The following is a 21501-nucleotide window of genomic DNA, read 5'->3' as shown; positions in this document are numbered from 1 at the left end:
AAAATATTTATTGTCAACAGTACATATATTAATGATATTTTTTTAAATAATAAATTGTAAAACCTAACTAATAATGCTATAATGGAATTATATAACAGGTAATAAATGTCATAAAAGCAATCATAAATATTTACATTTACTTTTTTTTGGTTAAGAGCGCTACAGCATAAGATCACTGGGAATCGAACCCAGGATCTGGTGTATGGTAAGAAAGTGTTCGAGCCACTACCACACAAACAAACCGATGATAAATACACAAAGCCGATTTTTTCTTAAATGCATTACTCTTTTTTTAGTAGTGCTGATTTTTTTGTCAGCATAGCAGGGAGGTAATTAAGTCACTATTACTATGTAACAAATAGCGTAAGCTGGCAACCATAAAAGTTAATTGCTGTGTAACAATAACTTTAAAAAATAAGTCAACTGATAAAAAAAGATGTCAACAACACAATAATTTATCATTACATATAACACATTTAATAATGCATATATCCAATATTTATTGGTTTAAAAATAGGCATAGATAATATTTAGTGACACAAGATATTAACAAATAACTCGAGTAGAATCGCTCGTTGATACAGCAGCCTGCGAGGCAGTTTGCAAAGTGAAAAACTCCCGCAAAAAATTTTTAAATTCTTGTTGTTTCGAGTATGAATTGCTAGGTCACATAAACCGGAGTATGGTTTAACTAGCAACCATATATAATAACCAGTATTATTCTTGTTCTTTCATTGTTATTCTTTATGGCCCAAGGCGCTGTAAATTATAAGCATTTGAAGAGTGTGCTCCTAAAGCAAAACAACTTAACTGAAGATAGAGATCAGAAAAAAGTGCAACAAGCAAAACCCAAAACCAATAAAAGTTCGGAGCAGTTTAAACCAAAAAACTTGAAAAGGGGTTTTAAACCTTAGAGTAAAAAACAATTTGTGGCAGCAAGTGTTTCTTTATTTGAAATTCTGTTTAAACTTGCAACACTAGACTTAATAGGGCTGATACACCCTTCTAGTTACAAGGAACACAAGTACATCTTGACACTTGAAGATTACGCAACATGGTACTCAGGAGAGTTGTTGATTTAAATCCACAGAAAGAGTTGCTGAAGCTTTAGTAAATACGTAGTGTAGACTTGACATACCTAAAGAGTTATTAAGTGACATGGAAACCAAAGTTTTTTCGAAATGCATGAAGAAACAGAATCCTTATCATTCCATGAGCCATAACCTTGTGGAGAGATTTAATGGTTCGGTAAAGTCCATGCTAAAGCGACTTTGTTGTAGAAGTTAAACAAATGGCATCGTTAAATTTTACACATTACCTTTCGCATTTCAGGAGGTGCTGCAAGAGTTTACCGGGTTTTATCGTTTGAGCAGCTGTATGAAAGATAGGTGCGGGGGCCAATGCACATCTTAAAGGGGAACTAAAGACAAAACTAGGCCTATTTTATAAAAATAAGTATATTTTTTTAAATTTAATTTCGAAAAACAGATTTTCTAGGGGTTCTGGTTTAAAAGTTATAGGGGGTTACCTTTTTCACAAAAAAAAGTGTTTACCGACGTGACGTCATCGTAAGGGAAGACGATTTTCATTATCGTTGTTTCTTATCGCTATAAATTTTTAATTAGTGAAATGTCAAGTTCAACTTAATTTTTTTGGGTAGAAACGTGAAAAATGTTATCTTATATACCTGTTACTAATACTGGTATAGTATGGGAACCAAAAGTTTAAAACTTTAGGCGAATGTTAGCTTTTAATTTCATGGCAAATATCACCCGTCTGCCTGTTTTTAAGCTAGTAGTCAGGTGGTGAAACAGCGATATAGTGTCCATTTACAGTTGCGGAAACCAATATGATAAACTAACTTTACAGTTTAGTTTTATGTAAAGAAACTAATAGTTTTTGTAATGTATTTTTAATTGGTCTCTTTTAATAAAAAGCAGTTTTTCTAACCCCTGCTGTGAGACTGTTAAAACGTTAATTTTGGTTTCAGACTGTCAGCAATATCTCTAGTTTAACTTACTGCATAGTGAAACAGTGTAGAAGGTTAAAATTTAAGTAATATGATAAAGTCCAGATTGCAATGTAACACAGATTACTATGCATATTCAAAAAATAGCCCATATAATCTTAGCTGCATAGGCTGATAGGCAGATGGCCTGATATTCATTTTGTAGGCTTAATTTCATATTTGTATAATTTTTAATTATGGTGGTTATTTGAATATATACCCAAACCTGATATGTATCAATTTAAACTATAACATTGATCTCACAATATTATTTTGTTTACTTAATTAGATTTATATTGTAAAAAAAATATGGAATTTAGTAGCGAAATTTTAGCTAAGAAAGCAAAATTAACAAAAAGTGGCAATTTCTGTGAAGCTTCAGGGTGTTCAAACTCCTTTTATAATACCAAAAATCATGAACAACCTGTCCATTTTCATAGATTTCCACAAAACCTTTGTTAAAGGCTTGGCTGCACAAAATGAAAAGATCAAAAACCCTTGGGGAAAATTCTTTGATTTGCAGTGAGCATTTTGTGCAAGAGGATTATGTGTCAAAACTAAAATTTAACTCAGAAGGCAAGGCTGTCATTCAATATACAAATAGGTTAAAGCCTGAGTCTGTACCCTCAATATTTAATTTTTCTTCATACAACTATAAAATATCTGATCGACCGTCAACTTCTAAAGAGCTTGGGATATCTTCGAAGTACACGTTATAAATCGAGGCAAACCAAATCAACAGTAGGAACTTTTTTAATTAAATACCAATCCTTTTTTAAATGTATTCATTTATCGGCAATTACATAAAAATTTATGAAAAATTTTGTTTTTAGAAAGTAAGAAGTCAACTGTACACTATTCAGATATTTTTGATGCGCCACAGGTACTTTAACTCAACTCATAGAAATTCCTTTTTCCGTATTTTTTAAACTAGCCAAAAAGGTGAATTTTTTTTTTTGAATTTTAGGAGGATGAGGAAATATCAACTCCTGCCTTTAGTAATGCATCAACACAAACTTTATCAACTGGGCAAATACCCACTATTCCTCAAATTCATGCTTCAACAAATACTGATTTGGTTACATGTGTTGAAACAGCAATAAACACAGACCATCAATCTTATACCCAACCTAAGGTTTCAAAAGAATAAAAAACAGTTTGAAGAACAACCTCATTCAGATGGAAATCCTGGTTCCTTTGCCCTCAAGCAGTAGTCAAAATGATTCCTCCCCATCAGATCACAGTGATTACATACCGTCAAAAGCATCAGCATCTACCACATCTTCAGCTGAATCTTGGGAATGGAGTAAGACTGTAGATGTTTTTTCTGGCGTGAAAGTGCTTGTATATTTGCAACTGCTTTTAGATCTTTTTAGAACCTGCCACTTTCAAGGTTGTGGTAAAGCTCTACATGAAATTCCGAAAGTAACAAATAGTGGGTTTGCTGTGACAGTAATAACCGAATGCGTTGATAGACATTTATACAAATGGCGATCACAACCTCTTACAAATAAACGTTTTTCTTGTAATTTACTTATACCTTCATCTTTGCTTGGAAACAGCTATTCTGCATTTATGAACATTTGCCAAACTCTAAAAATTCAATGTGAGTCTATAACAAACTGCTACAATCTACAGCGATTATACATTATACCTGTTGTTAAACGAATGTGGACAAAGCACAATATGGACCTTCTGGCAATGATAGCTTCTAAAGTGAGGGTAGTGTCGGGAGATTGCAGATTTGATAGCCCGGGCTATAGTGCTACATTTGGGACATACACCCTTCTTGATCAAGAAACCCGTTTAATATTGGTACAAAAAACTATTCATGTGGCAGAGGTAAAAAATAGTTATTGGCTTGAGATCGAAAGATTAAAGCAAGCACTAAATTATCTCAAAGTAAGTAAACATATTGCCCCTTTACTAGTACAAATATTAATTTAACTTTTTTTGTACTAGGAATCTTGTTTGCAAATTAATTGCATTGCTACTGATATGCATCCTGGAATACAAAAGATGCTCAGAGATGAGTTTTCCCATATAAACCATCAGTTTGACCTATGGCATATTGCAAAAAATTTAAAAAAGCGACTACTGAAATCTAAAAATCCTATGGTTATTAAGTGGACAAAAGCAATTATAAATCACCTATGGTATTCAGTTTCTACATGTAATAAAGATGCAATCTTATTAAAAGAAAAGTGGTGTTCTTTGGTGTATCACATCCAAAATAAACATAGTTGGATATCTTATGAAAAATTCCATGCCTGTGAGCACCCACCATTGATTACTTTTGAACAAAGAAATAAAGAGTGAGTAAACTCACAAAGCCCGGCTTTGGAAATTATAAAAACAGCAGTACTAAGGCCAGCTTTTTTGAAGTCTCTTGAAAGGGTATTTAATTTTTCTATACTGTTTAAAAAAATCATTTTATTTTAAAACAAACTTAAGATGTTATATATATTATAAAATCAACTACTAAACTAGCTTTCAACATATATAGTGCTATTTTGATGGTGACAAATTTAGTCACTTTTGCTTTTACTAAATACATAAGCAGATTAAAATTACCAAACTTAATAAAGACATTTACATTCGATGCAAGATTAGACTGTGGAGTCAGTCTAGTTATATCAAAGATAAACATAAACCAAAAACACTTCCATATTATAAACAAGATTTAAATTTACCTTCATTTTGTCTTCTTCTTGGTTCTGGAACAACCTCATGTGGGTCTGGGGTTTGTGATTCTTCAGGTTGTTCCTTTATAAACAGTAAAATTGTGGTTAGGTAACTACAAAGACTTTTTTATAATTACCAGTTATATTTATTATTCAAACTAAGTCCAAAATTTTATTAATTATTATAAACAATATTTAAACTTTGTTATTTAGTTTAAACATGCTTATATTTATTGACAACTTTAAAGTTAAAACCTGATTTGAAGCGGAGGATCTTGGTTGTACATTTTCATTAGAAGTAGACCCTTTTAAAGTAAATAATATTGGATTAAAATATTGTTTCTTACAGGGGGTAAATTTTGTGCGTTCCATTACAGAATAACTACAATTAATTGTGGCTCAAGTTTTTGCCTATAGCTGGGATATATGTCCTTTTGTGGAATCGGCTTATCACTTTTTTAATGTCTTATGATAGTTAGCCGTAATAAGCAAAACTATATTTTAATTTGCCGCTACGTTTCTTTCCATTATCTTAAAGAGAACGAAAGAAATGTAAAAAACGATCGCCTGCGCTATTCTTCGATCGCATGCACTAAAGTGAATGTAATTTTTCTCTTTAAAATTTCGCACCGTTACTTTTTAATATCACGATAGAGAAGAAAAAATCGCCTGCAAATAAATGCAAAAAAGGAAAATTAAAAATTTGAAATTTTTGATTTAAAAAACATGTGGAATGTGCTCTGGTGCAATTTAACAATTTTTAAGTGCGCATTTATTCCATTATGCTAAGTACAGACTGAGTGAACAGTTAAATGAACAAATGGGACTGTCAATGAACAATTTTATAATTACTTGCATAAAGAATAATATTAAATAAACGTGAATAAAAGTATACAGTATTTGGGCATAAAACATGTATACATTTTGTATAGTTTTAAGATTTTGTTCTAAGAAAAAAAATTAGGATCTTTGCTCTAATAAAGCAATTTTATAAACTTTTTCATGCATAGCCTATAGCTTTTAAATCGGACTTATACATAACAAAAAAAAGTTTTACTTCGCCGTTAAATGTTATATTAAATTTGTTATTTAGTTTTAATTTAGGTTTCGCACGTTTATGACGTAACACTTTTCTTGTTCACGATAATTAACCACCAAATGTCAGCTGGTTTAAATGTATGTAGTAATGAACTGATAGCAGCAGTGGAGTAGTGTCGTATGTTTAATGATATTTTAATCATATTGGAATATTGCAATAACTAAATTTTGTTCAATTTAACTATTGGGAACATGTCTAAACGAAAGTACAGTCCAGCCTACATGAAGTACGGGTTCATAGCTATTGAACATAATGAAGAATCCTTGCTGCAATGTGTAGTTTGCATAAAGACTCTTGCTAATTCAGCTATAAAACCAAGCTTACTTCAACGGCATCTTATCACAAATCATCCTGACAAAAAGGATCAAAATGAGAGTTTCTTTCAGCGACTCGGCGAGCATGTGAAGAGATAGCGCTTGGACAAGACTGGCACAATTTACCAGAGAAAGAAGGGCGCTGTCAAGGCATCCTATGAAGTCGCTCTCCTGATAGCCAAAAACCTAAAAGCACATACCATCGGAGAGTCCCTCATAATGCCAGCGGCAAAGATATTAGTAAAACATGTACTTGGGGAGGAAGCGGCTGCAAAGCCAGAAAGTGTTTCCCTCTCCAACAATACGGTTAAGAATCGAATGGAGGAGATGTCAGTCGATATTGCTGACCAAGTTATTTCAGGAGTAAAAGATTCAAAGTATGGTTTTTCCATTCAACTGGACGAGTCGACAGACGTAACAAATAACGCACAGTTACTTGTGTATGTTCGTTATGCACAAGACAATTCTGTAAAAACTGAATTACTGATGAACAAGGAACTCTGCGGTACCACAAAAGAAAAGGATATTTTCGAAGCTTTGGACAATTTTTTCGAACTAAATAGACTGGACTGGGGAAAGTTGATTGGCTGTACAACAGATGGAGCTCCATCAACGTTAGGACATAAATCGGGCTTCAAAGCTCATGTAACAGCTGTGGCACCAAACATGATTTTTGTTCATTGTTTCATTCATAGATTCGCCCTTTGCGCGAAAGTGTTACCACAGAATATGTTATTATGCTTAAACCGAGTGATTAAACTAGTAAATTTCGTCAAAACATCAGCCTTGAATACTCGCTTGTTTAAACTCTCCCGTGGCAATGCAACAAGGCGCCTGTTTGAACTGCGAGATGAGCTTCTGCATTTCTTCAAGGAGAAAAATCAATATTTTCAAAAGGACCTGGGAAGCAAAGATTTTCTTACTAGGTTGGCATATCTATCGGACAATTTTGAAGTTCTGAACACTTTCAACCTGTCGTTTCAAGGACCCAATTTAACTGTAACAGAGTTCATTTCAAAGTTGGGAGCACTTATTCGTAAGCTGGACCTCTGGACAGAGAATGTTAGCAATCAAAGCTACGGAATGTATAAATGCCTTACTTCCATTGAGAAAAATCCTGATAGTGACGTTTCAAAAGAAATTATTGGTCATCTTTCGCAACTAAAGACAGAGCTATTGAATTACTTTCCTGATGTTGCATGTTGTGCTTACTCCATCAACCCATTTTCTACTGATCCGAATGATGTGCCTGTAGGGACCGGTGAACAAGAAGAATTAATAGACTTTCAAACTGATGAGACAGCAAAAATAAAACATAAAGAATGCTGTCCTATCAATTTCTGTTTAAACATGGCATCATCGTATCCGAACCTAGCACGTCACGCTGTTTACCGGCTATTGATTTTTTTCATCATTGTGGGAGTGCGAACAGGGGTTTTCGGCTTTAATGACCATCAAACCGAAAAGCCGAAATCGTCTTGGAACGCAAAAAGAAAAAAAAGAAAAAATGTTTAGACAAAAAGAAAAAATCGTTCTTCAACCATAGGCAGAATATATACTAACCACCCACTCGCAGGGGATGTATTTTGCCTAAGAATTTTATTGCATCATAGCCATTGGAAGGGTAAATCATTATTTGATGCTTTGAAAATCGTTTATAAATGTTATACTTTTCAAAATGTGTGTAGAAAGCTTGGTGTTTTACAGGATGACAATGAGTGGGAAAACTTACTTACTAAAGCAGCACAAACAAATATGTGTACACAAATAAGAGAACTTTTTGTTACGATTTTGTTGTTTTGTAACCCTGCAAACCCTGCAGATCTTTTCAATAAACATTATTTATACTGGATAGACGACTTTCAGAATGGATCAGATCAAGTTACTGAAAGTTTTTTAAAAGTTTTGGTCTTGCATGATCTTGAAAAAAGACTTAACAGTTATGGAAAGAATTTATATGACTTTGAACTACCAATAATTACTCCGGATGAGCAAGCAAAGACACACATTTTTAATAACACTATTACAGATTTGCAACTTCCGTTAATTATTCAACAGGAGTTAAGTTACGACTGGGATACACTTATTTCGAATTGCGAATAATTGTTCAAATAGCTCACAATCTCTTACTCCAGAACAAAGCAAAATTGTTAGCAAAGTATCACAGTCGCTAAAGAAAAACGAGCCTCTTGCTATTTTTGTTGACGCTAGGGGAGGTGCAGGAAAAACATATATGCTTAATGCTTTGTTGGCAACAGTTCGCACCTCTAACAGAGAAGACAAAGGTATAGCATTAGCTGTCGCTTCTAGGCATCGCTGCTACGTTGCTTATTGGTGGCCGGACATTTCATTCCAGATTTAAAGCTCCTCTACATTTCAATCCAAATTCAACATTTTGCATTTCAAAACAAAGTTCAACAGCTAAACTAATAAACATGGCAAAGGTTATAATATGGGATGAGGCACCAATGGCAAATAAAAGTTTGCTAGAGGCACTTGATCGCACGTTGCAAGATATACAAATTCTTGCTGTAGTTGAACATGGATCACATGCACAAATAATTAACGCCTCATTTAAAAAATCAAAATTATGGCCAAGTATCAGCGTACACCAATTATCAAAAAACATGAGAGTGTTACTTAATAGTAGTAGCACTGCTTTACTTAAATTTGACGACTGGCTGTTAAGACTAGGTAATGGTAATATAAATTACTTCAAAGACACAGATTATATAGAATTACCCCCTGAGCTTTGCTTTTTAAATGATGATAGTACGAAAACAACAATAAAAAATTCAATGCTTCAACTGATCAAATGGATTTACCCAAATTTTTTAGAACATTGCCATGATCTTAACTGGATGGCAGAAAGATCAATTTTAGCTCCCAAAAACACTGTAGTTGATGAAATAAACTTCGTCGTGTCAAATCTATTTCCTGGCAATATGTTTGTTTGTACAAGTGCAGACAGTACAGAAGAAGTAAATCATTGTACAAGATTTCCAACAGAATATCTTAATTCTTTAAATATAAGTGGACTACCACCACATCAATTACATTTAAAAATAGGTATGCCGGGTATTTTGTTACAAAATCTTAATCCTAAAGACGGTCTATGCATTGGAACAAAACTAATCGTACGGGGAGTTCAAAAAACTTATTTATTAATAGCCAAAATTGCTTCAGGGGAAAATGCTGGTAGAGAGGTTTTTATACCTAGAGTAACATTGCAACCATCAGATCACGATTTTCCTTTCCAATGGAAACGCCCTCAATTCCCAATAAGGGTTGCTTTTGCAATGACTATAAACAAAAGTCAGGGTCAAACATTAAAAAAAATTGGTATCTGGTTGGAGGAACCAGTTTTTACGCATGGGCAGTTATTTGTTGCTGCCACAAGGGTAGGCAACCCAAATAAAATAAAATTTTCTATTAAAAGCAAATCTGGGTTTCCCCCAACAGCAACACGAAACATTGTGTATCGAGAAATTTAGTAGATTAATGAATTTTTAAACAATTTTGCTGAAAATATTTAAATAAATAAACCTTCAATATGTAAAATACTTTTTAATTGGACTGTTCGATTTGACACGAATTATTGTAAATAGTGCCCAATTATTTGGTATTTATTTTTTTGCAAATAATAATAATATTTTTTATCCTTTTTTTAGTAAATAATCAATTAACAAATAATTTACATTCAAAATATTGTTGAATATGGAAGAAATGCTTCAGAGGATTAATCAAACAAAGAATAAGTTAGAACTGGATATAAACAGAGCCATGGTTGCGTTTTTAACAAATAAAAACGAAACAGGCATTCAAATTTCAAACGAAATTTTGCAAACCGTTATGGAAGAATTTGGAACAATTAAAAGATTTATAGCATCTCAGCATAATCAAAATCAAGCCATCATCACTAAATTAAATAAAGAATTAAAAAATTTAAATGAAAATAAAAAGAAAATGAAAATAGATATTAAAGACAAAGATGAAAACTTGCTGGTACTTTCTCAAGAATTAGCAAATTCAATGTCGGAAGAACTTTTAGGGGATCTAACCCAAGAAATTTCGAATGCCTGATTGGAATACTTTTATTTATGATAAGTGGTGTCTATTTGAATTACTTTTTTTTAAAGAATTGCCCCTTTAGTTTCGTTTTAACTGTATCTCATTTAAATTGTAGTCGGTTTTAACCGAGCTTTTTTAAAACAAAATCTTTTTTTAGTACTTTCGTGTTTGAATAGTTACTTAAATAAAGATAGCAAAAACCTCATTTTTTAAACATTTAAATTTATTTAAAGCAGACTTTTACCAGGTGAAAGCAGGCCACGTTCGATAATTGACGACTTGTGCGTTAAATTTAAATAAGGGCAAATTTATTTTTAATCAAATTTTATAATAAAAATATTATTAGTATATAAGGGGGACTGATAAGAGCAATTTTCCAAAAAGAATATTTTATATAAGCCGTGGTAAAATTGGACTGGTCTTAGTAGACAACTGTACAACATAAGTGCCACACGAAGTGTGGCGGGTCCACTAGTTTAATATACTTAAAGATCCCAATAATCTGTTAACTGTTAATTAACAAAGTTAACTTTGAAAATCGATATTAAACTTATTAATCTCCGTTGCATTACGCTTTTATTAATATAAGTTCATTAATCTAATTTTTTTACTGATAAACCATGCTAAGATAGGGGAGGAATATATGCAAAATATCGTTGTTTATCGGGTTTAAACAGTGCCATTTTTTAAATGATGTAACAGTGTATGTAACTGCCAATTGGTTGTTGTTATCTGACCTCCATGCCAGCTTTAAATATTTTTAAACTTACATAAACTAAGGTCTAAATTATTGTATTTTTAAAAATAGGATTGTTTTTTGTTTGTTTTAATTAAATTTTAACATTAATGGTTATCAATAACTAAGCGATAATAACAAGTTAATATGTTGTGTAACAAATAACCATCTAACAAAGTAACTTTTTAGGTTAACTGTGCCCACCTATAATTACATTAAAACCTGAGCAGTTAGTTTATGTTAAGAATAAGATTAGTGACAATTAAGCATTTTAATTATTGTTAAAAGTTGACTTTACAGCCTAATTCTACAGTGATTATACCCAAACTAAATCAGTGTTTAGAATTATATAATGTTATTGACCAGATGATATATTTATATTATCATAGACAGATCATAGACAAGCAAGGATCTTTAAAAAATATCACAAACACTTCCATATTATAAACAGGATTTAAACTTGCCTTCATTTTGTCTTCTTCTTGGTTCTGGATCAACCTTACATGGATCTAAAGTTTGTGATTCTTCAGGTTGTTCCTAAAAAAAAATAAGAACTTAGTTTGAAAAACTACAAGCAGTTAAACAAGGTCTTATGACCCAATCAATATCAGTTTTTAAACTGGGTCCTTTAGCATAAATATAACAACATTTGGATCACGGATGTTGTCCAGCTCTAGACAAAATATTGTGCCGTTTACCATAGGAGAGAATTCTCTCAAACCGTAATCTGTAGGAAAGAATTTGAATTTTCATGTGTTCTTTCTACTTGTAAAAGTGTAATTATTAACATAAAATGCTATAGATTATATACATCCACTATAAATAACTACATTCTAGTGTAATATAGTTTAATTAAACAGTTGTAAGTTCAATTAAGTCTCAAATTAGGCAGTATGCTTGTTGCTAATTAGTAGCCAACGAAGAGAAAACAACATTTCGTTAACCATAGCAAAGAATTTTGACGAACCGTTCTCCATACGTAAGAATTCTCCAGCATCGTAAATTAGAAGAGAATTTAAGAAAGCCATAGTGTAATTATGTTTTGTCTAGAACCAGACAACATACGTGACCCAAACATTTTATTAATAACTTTAAAATTCAAACCTGATTTAAAGCAGAGGATCTTTGCTGTTTATTTTCATTTGAAGTGGAACCTTTAATGTAAATAAAATTGGGTTAATATAGAGTTTATTTTTAGACTATGATTAATACTAAAAAAAATTTCATAATATAAAAATAAGTTGGGAAACCCCTAATGTTGTGTTGAAAGTAAAAATCAATTACAATTTGTTTTTGTAAATATCTTTATTTTTAATGTGGGAAGGTCGAATGCGCGAGATTGGAATCTTATAGATTATGATTGCCCGATAATTAAGCTGCTGATTAAGTGCTGGCTCAACAGAAGTTCATACCGTTTATAGCCCCTTACTTAACAGCGCTACAGCATGAGAACATCGAGGACCGAAACCAGGACCTCATGTAGTGTAGGAAGTGTTTTGACCAGTACACCACGCTGCCGATTTAAAATAAAGCCAGACATCGTAAAAGGAAACAAACTGGCTCTAACTGCACATTCTAACAGTCCTGATTGTAATTATCATTTAATTTTGCATCACAAACAACTGAAATTTCTTTAGTTAGGTAAAAAATTCAATCAGTTTGATGAAATATTTAAAAGGCGGTATAACAGTTAACACCTTGTTTATATTTAAATTGTTTTATATTTTATACACAACCCCATTTACATATCTTTTAATTCTGATTATTTAATAAATTTTTAAAAATCAAATATAATTTAACAATATAAGGTTAATAATTTACTAGCACAAATAAGTGTTTTTAAACTCTTCTATCAGATCAAAAATGCAATTTTCGGAATATAATTTTGTATTGTAAAAATAACTTGAAAATACCTGTTTGAGGAAATGTAGAATCGTATATTGAAGCCCCAGGCATGAATGCTCCACCATATTGCTTAAGGTGAGTGATGTTTTGAGTGATCTCGTTTTGATAAAAATCGCGAATTACGTTGACTTGTGGGTTATAAAAGTTTATCACAGCATCTATAATCAAATTAATTTAATATTATTAATAAAATTTGCATTGCTAATATGTTGCATAGAATAATGTTTTGTTAAGTCTATAAATAAATTAGTCTATAAATAGAGGTCTGGTTTTTATAATTAGGCAAACCCAATCATATAAAATTAATAAATAACTTACTTGGAGGCAAATTCCTTGAAATTTCAGCAAAATCGCCGCCAGAAACATTTACACTAACTGATCCTGCTTGCAAGTTCTGTAAAATAAATATTAGGAAAAAATTAAATAAACGTAACGTTTTAAAATAAGTAAATCAGTAATTTTGGTCTCTTTTGCACTAAAAATCACTGTATATAAGATCACATAGACCGGTTAAAAAGAATATAATTTAGCAGGTGGGTAAATAACTACAAAAATACAAAAAAAATGTTAAATCAATTAAGCGCGGTTCTATCTTAACAGTTTCTTTCCATTTTATTTGAAAAAATACCCCAAATATCTCATGTAAAAATAGCAACCTCAAGGAAGCAAGTATTTTCACTGATATAACAATATAAATTAAACAACATTTTTTACAATCTTTTAATTTTATAATAAAAAAGATAATATTTTTCATATTTATATATACACCACTTTTAAAGCAGTTATTTATTGTACAAATTGTTTTTAAAAATGATTTATAAATGCTTAAAGTGTGTTGAAGTTGTGGATTTTTTTCTCATTTTAAAAATTTTAACAAATATGTAACATTAAAACAAGTATAGCTAAATTTATAACTAAATCATTGAAAAACAAGTTTTATTACCTGACTTACGCAAAAACTATTTTTATGGCTTGATTTATTACTAGCTAATATGCGAAAACAAATTTTATAGCTCATTTTATTATTTACGAGAAAAGAACTTTTAAAGCTTATTTTATTACTAAACTATTGAAAAAAATTCCTTTGAACAATTTACCTCAATAATAGCTTTAAATTGAAATATTTTTTTAAAATATAAAATTTTGTTTTGTTATTTCATTTACTTCTTGAATTTATATTATTTTAATTTTCTTGTGTGTATTTCTTTAAAATGTATTTTATTCTATTGTAATTAATATTAATTTATTCTGTATTGAGATTGGTGACCATGCCATAACATTTTTAAAATCTTTGTGTTAACATTAATATTCATGGCATGTTTTAAATCATTTAATTTTGTTCAATATATTATAAAGCGTTATCTTTTTATCTACTTCTGTAAAGCATTAAGTTTTAAGTCAAAAAAAGCATTAAGTCAAAAATTATTGCAGGCCAAAAGCATTAAGTCGAGAATTATTGCAGGCCAAAAGCATTAAGTCGAGAATTATTGCAGGCCAAAAGCATTAAATCGAGAATTATTGCAGGCCAAAAGCATTAAGTCAAAAATTATTGCAGGCCAAAAGCATTAGGTCGAGAATTATTGCAGGCCAAAAGCATTAAATCGAGAATTATTGCAGGCCAAAAGCATTAGGTCGAGAATTATTGCAGGCCAAAAGCATTAGGTCGAGAATTATTGCAGGCCAAAAGCATTATGTCGAGAATTATTGCAGGCCAAAAGCATTAAGTCGAAAATTATTGCAGGCCAAAAGCATAAAGTCGGGAATTATTGCATGCCAAAAGCATTAAGTCGGGAATTATTGCATACCAAAAACATTAAGTCGAGAATTATTGCAGGCCAAAAGCATTAAGTCAAAAATTATTGCAGGCCAAAAGCATTAAGTCGAGAATTATTGCAGGCCAAAAGCATTAGGTTGGGAATTATTGCAGGCCAAAAGCATTAGGTCGGCAATTATTGCAGGCCAAAAGCATTAAGTCAAAAATTATTGCAGGCCAAAAGCATTAAGTCGAGAATTATTGCAGGCCAAAAGCATTAAGTCGAGAATTATTGCAGGCCAAAAGCATTAAGTCGAGAATTATTGCAGGCCAAAAGCATTAAGTCAAAAATTATTGCAGGCCAAAAGCATTAGGTCGAGAATTATTGCAGGCCAAAAGCATTAAGTCGGGAATTATTGCAGACAAAAAGCATTAGGTCGGGAATTATTGCAGGCCAAAAGCATTAAGTCGAGAATTATTGCAGGCCAAAAGCATTAAGTCGAGAATTATTGCAGGCCAAAAGCATTAGGTCGGGAATTATTGCAGGCCAAAAGCATTAGGTCGGGAATTATTGCAGGCCAAAAGCATTAAGTCGAGAATTATTGCAGGCCAAAAGCATTAAGTCGAGAATTATTGCAGGCCAAAAGCATTAAGTCGGGAATTATTGCAGACAAAAAGCATTAGGTCGGGAATTATTGCAGGCCAAAAGCATTAAGTCGAGAATTATTGCAGGCCAAAAGCATTAAGTCGAGAATTATTGCAGGCCAAAAGCATTAGGTCGGGAATTATTGCAGGCCAAAAGCATTAGGTCGGGAATTATTGCAGGCCAAAAGCATTAAGTCGAGAATTATTGCAGGCCAAAAGCATTAAGTCGGGAATTATTGCAGGCCAAAAGCATTAAGTCAAAAATTATTGCAGGCCGAAAGCATTAGGTCGGGAATTATTGCAGGCCAAAAGCATTAGGTCGGGAATTATTGCAGGCCAAAAGCATTAAGTCGAGAATTATTGCAGGCCAAAAGCATTAGGTCGGGAATTATTGCAGGCCAAAAGCATTGAGTCGGGAATTATTGCAGGCCAAAAGCATTATGTCGGGAATTATTGCAGGCCAAAAGCATTAAGTCGAGAATTATTGCAGGCCAAAAGCATTAAGTTGGGAATTATTGCAGGCCAAAAGCATTAAGTCAAGAATTATTGCAGGTCAAAAGCATTGAGTCGGGAATTATTGCAGGCCAAAAGCATTATGTCGGGAATTATTGCAGGCCAAAAGCATTGAGTCGGGAATTATTGCAGGCCAAAAGCATTATGTCGGGAATTATTGCAGGCCAAAAGCATTAAGTCGGGAATTATTGCAGGCCAAAAGCATTAAGTCAAGAATTATTGCAGGCCAAAAGCATTGAGTCGGGAATTATTGCAGGCCAAAAGCATTAAGTCAAGAATTATTGCAGGCCAAAAGCATTAAGTCGAGAATTATTGCAGGCCAAAAGCATTAAGTTGGGAATTATTGCAGGCCAAAAGCATTAAGTCAAGAATTATTGCAGGTCAAAAGCATTAAGTCGGGAATTATTGCAGGCCAAAAGCATTAAGTCAAGAATTATTGCAGGCCAAAAGCATTGAGTCGGGAATTATTGCAGGCCAAAAGCATTAAGTCAAGAATTATTGCAGGTCAAAAGCATTGAGTCGGGAATTATTGCAGGCCAAAAGCATTAAGTCAAGAATTATTGCAGGCCAAAAGCATTAAGTTGGGAATTATTGCAGGCCAAAAGCATTAAGTCAAGAATTATTGCAGGTCAAAAGCATTAAGTCGGGAATTATTGCAGGCCAAAAGCATTGAGTCGAGAATTATTGCAGGCCAAAAGCATTATGTCGGGAATTATTGCAGGCCAAAAGCATTAAGTCGGGAATTATTGCAGGCCAAAAGCATTAAGTCAAGAATTATTGCAGGCCAAAAGCATTGAGTCGGGATTTATTGCAGGCCAAAAGCATTGAGTCGGGAATTATTGCAGGCCAAAAGCATTATGTCGGGAATTATTGCAGGCCAAAAGCATTAAGTCAAGAATTATTGCAGGCCAAAAGCATTAAGTCGGGAATTATTGCAGGCCAAAAGCATTAAATCGAGAATTATTGCAGGCCAAAAGCATTACGTCGAGAATTATTGCAGGCCAAAAGCATTATGTCGGGAATTATTGCAGGCCAAAAGCATTAAGTCAAGAATTATTGCAGGCCAAAAGCATTGAGTCGGGAATTATTGCAGGCCAAAAGCATTATGTCGGGAATTATTGCAGGCCAAAAGCATTAAGTCGGGAATTATTGCAGGCCAAAAGCATTAAGTCGGGAATTATTGCAGGCCAAAAGCATTGAGTCGGGAATTATTGCAGGCCAAAAGCATTTGGTCGGGAATTATTGCAGGCCAAAAGCATTAAGTCGGGAATTATTGCAGGCCAAAAGCATTTGGTCGGGAATTATTGCAGGCCAAAAGCATTAAGTCGGGAATTATTGCAGGCCAAAAGCATTATGTCGGGAATTATTGCAGGCCAAAAGCATTAAGTCGGGAATTATTGCAGGCCAAAAGCATTTGGTCGGGAATTATTGCAGGCCAAAAGCATTAAGTCGGGAATTATTGCAGGCCAAAAGCATTAAGTCGAGAATTATTGCAGGCCAAAAGCATTAAGTCGGGAATTATTGCAGGCCAAAAGCATTAAGTCGGGAATTATTGCAGGCCAAAAGCATTTGGTCGGGAATTATTGCAGGCCAAAAGCATTAAGTCAAGAATTATTGCAGGCCAAAAGCATTGAGTCGGGAATTATTGCAGGCCAAAAGCATTATGTCGGGAATTATTGCAGGCCAAAAGCATTGGGTCGGGAATTATTGCAGGCCAAAAGCATTATGTCGGGAATTATTGCAGGCCAAAAGCATTAAGTCGGGAATTATTGCAGGCCAAAAGCATTTGGTCGGGAATTATTGCAGGCCAAAAGCATTAAGTCAAGAATTATTGCAGGCCAAAAGCATTGAGTCGGGAATTATTGCAGGCCAAAAGCATTATGTCGGGAATTATTGCAGGCCAAAAGCATTGGGTCGGGAATTATTGCAGGCCAAAAGCATTATGTCGGGAATTATTGCAGGCCAAAAGCATTAAGTCGAGAATTATTGCAGACCAAAAGCATTCCTCTTTAATTTATTTTAAATTATTTTTGTAGCAAAATCAAACTAAATTTATATATTCCTAAAACCAGCATATATAGATCAAAACATTTTTATAAGTCAGACTTTACAAATGCCGACATTACACTTGGACTTTTCGACGTAAACTTTCCATGAGATTCACAGGCCAAAACTTCTGGCACATAGTGATCACCACAAGATCAATGTTTATTTTAAAGTTTTAGTGTAAAAAGATCAAACATTTTTAAGAGGTATTTAAGTTCTAAACCCACTTACTAAATTTCAAGTTTTAAACTAAAAAATAATTTTTTTTAAGATACTCTAAAATACCTGGGAATTGGAACCTATATCTGGATCATTAACATCTGGCAACTCTGGAACATTTACATCTGGCAACTCTGGATCATTATTGATTGGCAACTCTGGATCATTAGCGATTGGCAACTCTGGATCATTATTGATTGGCAACTCTGGATCATTATCGATTGGCAATGGATCACTTAGATTTGGTGAACCTGTTTCGTCAATGTTTGAAACCTCTGGATTACTATTGCCTAGCAACCCTAGAGCATTTGATTCATCGGTTTCCTCCATGATAAAAGTTTGAAAACACAGAAAATCATTTTACTAAAACAAGCAGATGCTTAAAGAGAATTTAAAGTAGATTACCTAAAAGATAAACAAAAAGTATTTGGATTACACCAGTTTAAAATTATATAGATTAAATTTTTTTTTGTATACAATAATATTTTTTTTAATATTTATTTAATTTGGATATAGAATGAACGATTTATAGCCTCAACATAGAGTAACATTATTAACCCTGACCCAGTCTCAAGTTAACTTTGATAGTTTAAAATATTATTGATAAAAATGCCGGGTTATTAAACTGCTGATTGATTTTGGCTCATGATAAGTTCATATTGTTTAAAGCACCTCACTTAACCACTGCCTATATGTTACTCTCTTAGCATAGGTATAATACTAAGTCGTTGTTTGTTTGTTGTTTGTTCGTGCATTTTTTTTTACTGAATAAAATTTCGTGCACTTTCCAGCTGTGCCCCAATTTAGTATTGTTAACCCAGTTTTTAAAATGATTGCAAACCCAAAATTTGATAAATTTTAAATGTGTGCACAATTCATTTTAAAGTTGCATTGTTTTCCATTAAATTTATTTCTCCATTACATTAAAAAATGCTTATTTGAAATATTGTCAGACTTTACAATATTCTGATTCAATAAATTTGAAGCTAATTCGTTTAATAAATATAACAGCCATACGCTAATCTGCTATTGTGGAAAAGTTGCTTTCTAAAATTAAAATCAATTTCAATTCACCAAATTAAAGCCACTAACCAGGCAATTCACACACAAACAAGCTTCAAACCAAAACCTCCAACTTTAAATAACGCGGCACGTGCGTCAGCTGTTTATATACAGGGAGTGGATGACGTATTTACGACCGACGTCATAACTGGCAAAACATATTTCTATAATTTATCCTCGATTAAAAACTTCAAGTTTATTTATTGCACGTTGTCTTTATTTTAATTCACAACAAAATTCTAATACAAACATTCCAACAAAATTGAATCACATATATATAAATTAATCTATTTTTTTCAAGTTATTATTTTCTGCTTCATTTACAATCTTGTTCACATATTCCTTATATTCAACGATTCAGGCCAACTATACTTTGGTTTGTAGCCAAAATGTTCAACAAACTTTTGATTGAAGACGGTGAATCTTGTGCAGGACAACTTGGCCATGTTTGGTGTAATATTGGGCTAAAAATCACAAAGTGGTTTATCATTAAATGTATTATACATAAAATAAACGTTTAACACTTGCAATAACTTAACATACTGACCCTCGTCACCAAATTATTATCCAAATAGGTATGAGGTTTATTTCAAAGGATTAGTTTTAGACCACGACATTTAACCAAAATTTAGGTCGATGTTTATGGTAAAATAGTGTTTTTGCGAATATGTTTTTAAGTAAAACCTTTATGACAGTAACCCAGCTAAAAATTACTCAATAAACTAAATATTTACCTCTTTTTTGATCCCAAAACAACCCAGCACCTGACAACACCAGACAACCAACGTTGAAATGAGGATAAACAACCAAAACGGGAACACTGGCTCCCTCTTGTGGATGGTGAAACCCTAATGCTTCTAGAATTTCAAGTTTAATCTCAGGTAAGATAATTCTGGGGTTTCGTCACACAGAAAGTAGGTGTTTCCCCCAACCAAAAAAGGAGACTCCTGTACAATATAAGTTATAGTCAGAGTACAAGTTAATTTCTTTGAAATTAATAAACTTAAATTAAACATAAACCAATATTTTTCACTAAACTTAAAACCTAATCTTTCAGTAAGAACATGCTGAGACATATTAGTTACAACCGGAGCTATATACGGCTGTGGTGGTGCTCAAACCAGAGACCTTTTGCACACTAACCCAATATTAAAGCAGTGAACAACTAAGTTTTGTTTACCTGCATTTTCGTGGCCGCGATCATGTGACACCAAGTCACGTTTTCAACGTACATTCGAGTTTGTAGCGCCTCTGGTGGAATAAGAGACTTGATCACTTTAGTCGCAAGATGGCGCAAAAGAATCGATTTGGTGACGTTGTCATCTTCGCCATAAATACCAGAACCTCTAAGTGCACATGTGACCAGTTTCTACAAAATATTATGCTGTCAATAATAAAAAGAACAAAAGCAGACAATTATATGCCGAGTAGACCGACAGCGTGGTGTAGTAGTAAGAACACTTGGTACACCACCATAAGGTCGTGGATTCAATCCCCCTTACTCTCATGCTGTAGCGCCCTTGAGTAAGGTGTTATAAACAATATAAATTTCTGTTGAGCCAGCACTTAATCAGCAGCATAATAATCGGACAATTATTATTTATAATATCTCAAACTACCACAAGCAACTTGAGACTGGGTTGAACTAACTATTGTTACTCTATGTTTGGGACACTTGTTCGACTTTCCCGCATCGACGATAAAGACATAAAAAAAATAAAAATAATGTAACTTTACCTAAAATGTTTCCATTTTTCATCTTTTTTTTCGTTCCACTCCAGCACAAGCTCCTTCGCGGTTTCTTTGTACTTCTGTATGACGTCACAGAAGAGTAACAGTAAATAGTGTCTTCACTAGCACCCACTAGTGGTTCCATGGTTCAATTTGGTCCGAAAGCCTCGATTGAGCTCGTGTAGAGACAATAACCGACATTGTTTGCACAACAAGCCTCCAGCACGTTCATTGTTCCTATATGACGTCATAATATATTAAAGAATAGGCTGTAGTAGTCTGTACAATTTAAGTTCTAGAATAAATGAACTATGTGATAGAATTCTACTATAACAACGACGTCACTTATGACATCACAATGCCTACCTCCAACATTTATTTTCCATAATTTTTGGCAAGGAACTAATTCCTTGTAATCGACGACACTGGCCATATGCAAAACCACATGACATCCTTGTACGACTGACATGAGACTACTACAATCTATGACGTCACACTTAATCCATTAAACTTTCATGTTGGCATCTAAAAAAATAAATCAAATAGAAATTTAAAAAAAATTAAAATTTTATAAAAAATATCGAATATAAATACTTAATACCACGCATAAAATTAAATTATTGAAATTTTGTGTTTTAAATAAACTTCATTTTTTTAAACTGACAACAAACCAATAAATTTTAGAATATTCCTACTCGTTAAATTGATATTTTGT

The 21501-nt window shown here is 33.0% G+C and overlaps 2 protein-coding genes and 1 pseudogene across 2 annotated transcripts; all 3 read left to right on the top strand.

Annotated features, from left to right (window-relative positions):
- Positions 1-3187: 3187 nt before the first annotated feature.
- Positions 3188-4327, top strand: LOC145755864 (uncharacterized). The gene is made up of 2 exons (XM_082572098.1): positions 3188-3850; positions 3971-4327. The coding sequence occupies exons 1-2, from the start codon at positions 3188-3190 to the stop codon at positions 4325-4327; spliced, it is 1020 nt and encodes a 339-aa protein (XP_082428224.1).
- A 1655-nt stretch (positions 4328-5982) lies between these two features.
- LOC145755863 (zinc finger BED domain-containing protein 5-like) lies at positions 5983-7651 on the top strand (annotated as a pseudogene).
- An 889-nt stretch (positions 7652-8540) lies between these two features.
- On the top strand, positions 8541-9599 carry LOC145755861 (uncharacterized). The gene has a single exon (XM_082572097.1). It carries the CDS (start codon positions 8541-8543, stop codon positions 9597-9599), a length of 1059 nt encoding a protein of 352 aa, XP_082428223.1.
- Positions 9600-21501: the final 11902 nt, after the last annotated feature.

The sequence above is a fragment of the Corella eumyota genome, chromosome 6, assembly GCF_963082875.1.
Source record: "Corella eumyota chromosome 6, kaCorEumy4.1, whole genome shotgun sequence".
NCBI classification, from domain to species: Eukaryota; Metazoa; Chordata; class Ascidiacea; order Phlebobranchia; family Corellidae; genus Corella; species Corella eumyota.
The sequence above is the reverse complement of the archived record's forward strand: the minus strand, read 5'-3'. Positions and strand labels throughout refer to the sequence as shown.

Coding starts and splice junctions, on each gene's coding strand:
- LOC145755861 (XM_082572097.1), top strand. CDS start 8,541: ATGGCAAAGGTTATAATATGGGATGAGGCACCAATGGCAAATAAAAGT.
- LOC145755864 (XM_082572098.1), top strand. CDS start 3,188: ATGGAAATCCTGGTTCCTTTGCCCTCAAGCAGTAGTCAAAATGATTCC. Junction 3,851..3,970: donor AAACTATTCATGTGGCAGAG/GTAAAAAATAGT, acceptor TTTTTGTACTAG/GAATCTTGTTTGCAAATTAA.